Genomic DNA, 7,243 nt, shown 5'->3' on the forward strand with positions numbered 1-7,243 from the left:
TCAAAAAAGCTACTGAAAGCTATTTTCTCAATAGGGACATAACCAACGAACTGTTGCATGTGGTCCTAAGGCATTTGAATAATTGGAAGATTTTTGCTAAACTATATATGACCCTATTTCAAACTAACAGTGGCTGCAGCATATGGGACCCTGCGCCACTTGGGCCTCCATTTTTATTGCTCTGACAATTCCTCTGACAAATGGCAGCTGCTTTCGGAGTTTTCTGCCAAGATCAGCTGGCCATTGGGAGACTGCACATCTCTCCTAGGCTTTGGGGAAGGCAGCTGCCTGCATGCAAAGGCAGCAGCTTCAGGACCAGCTTCCCAAAGGCTTTCCCTTAATACCCCTCCCCCCTGAAACCCACATTTATTAAAGAAAGAAAACAAAAACAAAATGCTGGGAGGGACAGACCTTCCCCGATTAGAGGCTGAAATTAAACTCTCTGCCTCTGCCCCCCCCCCATTCAATCTCTTTTAACTACTTAATTTGCTAAATTTACTTCATGCCTGGAAAGAAGGTGACAAAATCTGTAATTTGCTTACCTTGATGAGACACTGCCAGGTTGAATGAAAATAGAGGAAAGGAGGAAATCAAGCAAAGAAAATCTTTCTGCAGCTTGTTTGCCTTGAGGAGCTGAAGAAAAAGTTCAGCTCAAAAGGAAAGTGGAAGCACAAATCTTTCCCAAACCACGTAGAAGCTGAGTTCTAAAGGAAGTCAGAGAGGCAGCAAAAAGGCTGCCAGGCTGCTTTGGAAATTGGCTCCCAGGGCCTCTCCCACCCATTAGGTACCATTGAACAACCCACATTCCTTTTAGTGGTGGCATCAGGAGAGTAGAGGCTGCCTGACTTAAGAGTTGTCACCAATTGTGGCCTTAATGGGCAGGCTCCATTACAGTTGTAAGTCGAGGACTGCCTGTATCTGTGTAGAAATGGTCCCTTGAATATGGCCACGCAAACTTTCTTTCGTGGCTTGGGGTATTGAAAGTAGTCCAAGTCATCTTTGGAAATTTACTGCTGATCTCCACAATTTTAAGGTAAGTTCAAGTGCTGCAAGTATTCATACAAATTAGAGTTTATTAGAAGAGTTTAGGGCAAATTTTAATCTGAGATTTGTGTAGTTTAAGTAATGTAATACTTGGTTTCAGGGTAAGTGTTAGTGGTGATTTGCCTGGTTTTAATATATTCTCTCCCTTCCCTTCAATACTTTTTTAGCTGCTGCAAGTCCATTACACATGTTAGCAACTCATGCATCTGCATCCGCCTCTCTTCCAACGAAACGTCAGAATGGAGATCAGTCTGAACAGCAAGACTTAAAACGGATCAAAACGGAGGATGGGGAGAACATAGTCATAGCTGTGAATGTTGAAACCCCACCTGTGGCAGTGAGTGAACAAAGCAACAAGAACTAGGAATGTGGAGGAATAAGTCTTTTAAAAACAATGGTCCTTGGTGCCAAAATGAGACCTTTAAACATCTAAACTGTTGAACATGTTCTCTCATGGCGGGGAAAGGGGCCCTGTGACTTCATCTTTCAGCACTGAGAAACACAGGTGGCCTTAGAACTCCTTAATTTAAAAAAAAAAAAAGTCTAAAAGATCCTAGTCCGGAGGCTGTGACCCCTCCCCCTTCCATTTCTCCTTGCTGTTCCGAAGACTCTTTATACATACATATACATTGAGAGGAAAAAGTTGGGGAAGATAGCAACTTTAAAACCTATTTTAAAGATTGAATATTGGAATATATCCCAGCATGAAAAGTTCTTCGCGTGATTGGATTTCAAATGATTGTATATTCCTCAAAGGGAACAGAGGCAAGGAGCCATTTCCAACATCTTGGCAGCTAGCCTTTCATAATGACCTACCCAATGCAGTTGTTGGTAGATATGCAGTATTTTGTTGTTCACATGTGGAATTAGAAATTTTTGATGTGTACTTTCATTTTTTTTTCAAAATAATGGGGTCTTTGACATTTCAGATCACTCCATTTCTACTCCAGAAACTTTGGAATCACATACTACTTTTCATGTGAAATTTTGTTTGGTAAAACCGAATGTAGGGTTTTTTAACCAATGGAATGATTTAATTTTGTCCTGTTAAAGTTCAGATAAAGCTAATTTGTTACATCTGCAAATTTTCATATTTTAGCAGTTGCCTGATAAACTTAATCAAATTTTATTACCTTGTGTAGTGATCAAATGCTTCTTTGGGCTTGCATGTTACTGATTAGAAATACAGTGTAAATGAACTGTTAACTGACGTAAAGAACTGCTATGAATTTGACCAGAACTGCACTTATCTGTTTCTCTTTCTTGCTATCTTTTGCTGTTTGTTACTTTGTGTTGACTTTGTCCCTGGCAAATTTTTTCAGTCTAAAGTAAAGAGTCTCGCATAATATTGTGTATGTTTAAAATGACAGACTGTTCATTTAGAAAAAAAATCTTTATCACATGTCCTTTTAAAAAGATAAAAATATCTTGTCAGAGATATATTGAATATTTTTAAGCTAAGAATCCACCAATAGAAATATAACTTAATGAGTTTAACTTTTGATGTCCTACAGAGACCTTCTGGGGTCATTAAAGAGTGGCCACTGTAGTTTTCTAACAGTGGTTACTATAGTATAATGAAATAGTTTTTCTTTTATATGTGTTTGACAGTTTGAATATTTTAAAGGTTTCTTCTCCAAGTTGTGAAAGAAGAATTCATGTTTTGTTACTGAACTAAACTAACAGCTGAGACTGTTCTTTTGTCCAGTTCTCATAGTTTCTTGTCCCTTTCACATATTTAAGGTGAGTTAAAGGTGAAGACTGGGCTTTAACCTTTGATTTGTCTTACGCTTTTTTTTTCTTTTTGGGCTATAATTTATATGTTTTTATCATTTCAAGAAGAATCTGTATTTTGATGATGGACTGAAATGGCTTGGAATGGCTTACAATTTTAGTCAGTTTTTGAAAATGTTTTATCAGAAGACCAAATATGAGAAATCTGTACCAAGTATCATGTTATCCCACACGGTAGAGCTGCTGTTACACTGTCAATGAAGATAATACATATTAAACAGATTATGAAAAATTGATGTACACTAGCTGGATTTATAACAGCCACTATAGGCTGGGTGAAGCAAAACATTTTCTGTATCTGCAGCATTCTACTTTTTGTGCTGTGGTCATCTAATTAAGAAGTAATGATATTGCATTATTAATAAAACATTTGGTTATAAAATTACTATTTCATGAATAATTAGGAAAAATGCTGCAAGTTTTTAAATAAAAAAAATCTGGTAAAATGTTTAAGACAATCAAATGATTTAGATTTGGAAGTTCTCTCATGTCATTGTAGTCTTCGTAGTTTATGAACTAGGTAGAGAAGTCAAAACAAAAGAATTTTAATTTGAAGACTCTGTTAAATCTATTGCTTTTACCTGTTGGTAACCTTTCTTTCTCTGCTTTCATGGCTATTTTAAACCTGAGCAAGATGTTCCAGAAATTGTTGCTTTTTGCTGTTATTTCACTCTTGGAAATATTTGAACGATGAAGTGTAAATTATAGGGCAGATTTACTATCTCCTCTGATATCATAGCTCTTCTGCTATGACAACAGATACTTTCCTCCTCCCCCCTTCCCCCACGCTGTCCAAATCTGTTCCAGAAGTTTAGAAAAACCCATGTTTCAGATTCAGAGGGCACATTGGGAGACATGTGAATATAACCTTCATTCAGGGCAGGAGTCAAGCCGTGGACATGAACACAATGCTATGATCTACAAATTACTTTTGTGATGGATGTTTGAGATATTTGTCTTAGCTTTATTTAAAAATAATTCCATCGACCTAGCAGACGGGGAAAAGAACAGCCATACTTAAAGTTGGGAACTTGTTCTGCAAATATTGCTCTTTTTTCTTACCAAAATTTTAACACTTGGGTTTCTATAACCTAAGAGTTTGTATGAAAATAAACACTGGATAAATCTTAGTTTAATGTTATAACTGTTTCATTCATGTTGCATTGTAGGATAAGCACACATACAAAGCGAGAACTAAGATGTGCAATTATAGAATGTAGGGCTAGTAATATTGCTTATCATCCACTAATAACAAGGGGAATTATTGCTGGGGGTTTTCTTCCAGAAAGCACAAGATTTAAAATTAGCTAGTGGTACAGTGAAAAAGTAAACATAATTCTTAAAATAATAAAGATTAGAATATCAGAAAATCAGAATATAGTATCAGTAGATATTTACACAGTGGGTCTCTCTAATGATTTAGACATATCTTTTGGGTAATGGAGCAATTTGTAATTGCTTGTTTGTGAGTTGAGGAGCCAGTTTGGAACTGCTGCTGCCAAATAGTTTGGTAGGACAACAGTTGGAGAGTTTTGTGGGGGTAATGGCCTTTTTTGAGAATGCGAAAAGGGTAATTGGATCAAACATTTTAAGAATCATTATATTAACAGCTGATTGTACTTAATTAATGAACTTGCTGCTTTGTATTTGTTTTCAGATAACCTAAACAACTTTAGGTTGTTAATTAAGTTCATTTTAAATGACAGATACCATTTTTAGTTGTCCCTCAGTTATTAGGGCATGTGGGTATAAGGTTACTGTTTCATAGATGAAGAAATCTAATCTTTTATTGGTAGTACATCATAGCAGTAGTTTATTCATTGGAGTAAATTCAGTGTCAGGAAACAGGTGTAGTGTCAGCTATTAGATTTCTAGATGATTTCATAAAAGGCTAAGCAATGTCAGCGCTTGTACTTGGATAAGAAATCATTTTTTAAAAAATTCCAAAATTATAGATTCCATGGAAGCATCCAAAAAGAAAAAAAATCCCACGGAAATTGATGGCAAATCACTTGTTTTTGTCAACAAAACTACATGAACTTGGCTCTGCAGTCACTAAGAGTTGAGTTTAGCTTATCCTTTTCACAGCTATAATTCATACATACAGTTAAATTTCCTCTGATATGTATGAAAAAATAATATAGGTCAATTGCATTTCTTAACGCATATAACTAATGGCACGTGAAATTTAGAATATTTCAAATTGCAGCGTGCTGAATTTTATTACAAGAGTGAGTTTGGCATCAGGCTAGAAACTACGAGAACATGAATCTTGATCCCACTTTTGACATGAAGCAAACTGGGTGACTTTGAGCCAGGCAAGCCTTTTCAGCCCTAGGGAAAAGGCAGCAATGGCAATCACTTCTGAAAATATTGCCAAGAAAACTGCAAGGAATTGTATAGGCAGTCACCAGAAGTCAAGACTGATTCAAAGACACAAAGGAAAAAAATAGAATTTTACTAGAATTGCTGAATTTACTTTTTACCCTATGTACTTATAAGCATTTTCCCTTTAAGCAGCCAAGGAACTAGCAGTTGGGTTTTACAGTATGTTAAGCTAAAGTCAAATAAAATTCCATTATTATGAATTACTACAATGCATGAATCCAATTGAACAATGCACTAATGTACTTAGCAATAGGTGATATAATCACGTCACAATTATGTTTTTGATTCTGATAATCACGTCTTGGTGTTTATTTGATGATAAACAGATTTTGTCATTTGTGTCCCTTTGCTCCTTTATAGGTCCTAATACATTGGATACTGCCCATAAATATACATGCTACTTCAAATCATTGTTACACTGCAAAGCCAACTACATATAACCCAATAAGAAGTTGCATCTCACTCCTAGGATGATTCTGTTGACGGAAATAATGTGCAAGAGATTTAGGTCTTTGTTTACAAATCTCTTGTTTCAGGCAGGTTGAATTGTCTGAATAAATCACAGTTGGATGAGCTCACATATGCTAAAACACAAAACAAGCCATACAGTGGTTTAAGCCTTAATGCAATGATATAAACCCAATGGCTAGCATATTCAGATGATATTAAGTCATTTTGCCTGGTGAACCTGACTACCACTAACTTGTCTCCTTTATCGAAATTCCCATTTAAGCTCAACTCAGAATATATAATTAACATTGATCACAAATGGCAATTACTCTTAAGTTCAGCCAATATAATTTGTTCTAGAAAAGCCTAGTTTATACTTAAAGAGCTGGGACATGTTACTGTGTGTATTAGTATGAACCAGGCAGAATGGCTTGACTATGTTTGGACGTTGTTGGTCTTAAAGTAGCCCAAAGTTGGTCTGACTCTTAGGGATCTGAGGTCATATAAACATGAGCGTAGCTTCTATGCTTTATATATTCAGCAAAAGTTTTATTTAAATTGGATGTGTAAATTTTAGCAAAAATGTAGAAAGAAGTAGTAAATGTAATTTAAGAATTTAAATCATGTATTCTTAGTGTGACATCAAAACCTGGCAAACAGATTACAATATAGTTACACTGAATTATTTTAATATTTGATATGTATAAATGAATGTTTGTTTTCATGGTTTAAATTTAGATAATTGAATAATGGCTCTGTCGTCTGAATGGCAGTATTTAATGTTTAAAAGCCCTCTCCCATCAATATGAATTCTGGAATGCAAACAATTCCAAATACAGTGAAAAGTAATAACTATAGTGGTTTAGTCTTGGGCCTCTAAATAGAGAAGTAAGAATGGTTGTAGGAAGAAACCATTGCAAGTTTCTTCCTATTCCAGTCCCTAGAAGGCAGGGGGTAAACTGGGGAGACCAAGATTGGGAGAGGCTTTCTCAGCTCCTGTGGAATAGCTCTGATCCTGCATAGCCCCACCTCTTTTTTTTAAAGAGCTATAGCCGGCGGTGTCTTAACATGTCATGAATACCCTATTTATAAATAGGGTTTATTTACAAACCAGTACTGATTGCAGTGTGAATGGAAATTAGTAACTTGAAGTTGAACTTCAGGCAGCTTTCAGTGCAGCACATTAACACTTGTTTACCTCAACAGTTTTTCCCTTTGAAATAGGAAAATCCAAGTTCATCAATACATTACTTTGATTGTAAACAGCGTTTCTACTACATCCCTTCGAAATATGAGCAGACTATTATGGTACTTTCAAGATGAATTTGCAAATTCATAAAATAAAATCCCCATGTGTAAAAAGTGAGATTTGTATTTCTTGAATTCTGTCAATCTTGGAGGAAGGAAGAACTTCATATTTTTAATAAAGTAAGTGGTTCTTCCTACACTTTTTGGGAGTTTTGAATCTTGGGTACTACTAAGTGGGAGCTGGGTATGGATGAAGTTGAATCTTGGGCAATATAATGCATTTTACAAAAAAATTTTTGTAAAATTTGAAAATTAGCAT

General features: G+C 35.6%; 1 protein-coding gene across 2 annotated transcripts in view; it reads left to right on the plus strand.

Annotated features, from left to right (window-relative positions):
• Positions 1 to 3,220, plus strand: part of FOXK2 (forkhead box K2) — a 51,335-nt gene extending 48,115 nt beyond the window's left edge. For both annotated transcript variants that reach the window (XM_058165886.1, XM_058165887.1), the window contains one exon: positions 1,212 to 3,220. In XM_058165886.1, the coding sequence (XP_058021869.1) occupies positions 1,212 to 1,408 (197 nt within the window). In that variant the 3' untranslated portion in view covers positions 1,409 to 3,220. The remainder of the gene's footprint in view (positions 1 to 1,211) is intronic.
• The last annotated feature ends 4,023 nt before the right edge of the window (positions 3,221 to 7,243 follow it).

This window comes from Ahaetulla prasina, chromosome 2 (assembly GCF_028640845.1).
Source record: "Ahaetulla prasina isolate Xishuangbanna chromosome 2, ASM2864084v1, whole genome shotgun sequence".
In the NCBI taxonomy this organism is placed as follows: domain Eukaryota; kingdom Metazoa; phylum Chordata; class Lepidosauria; order Squamata; family Colubridae; genus Ahaetulla; species Ahaetulla prasina.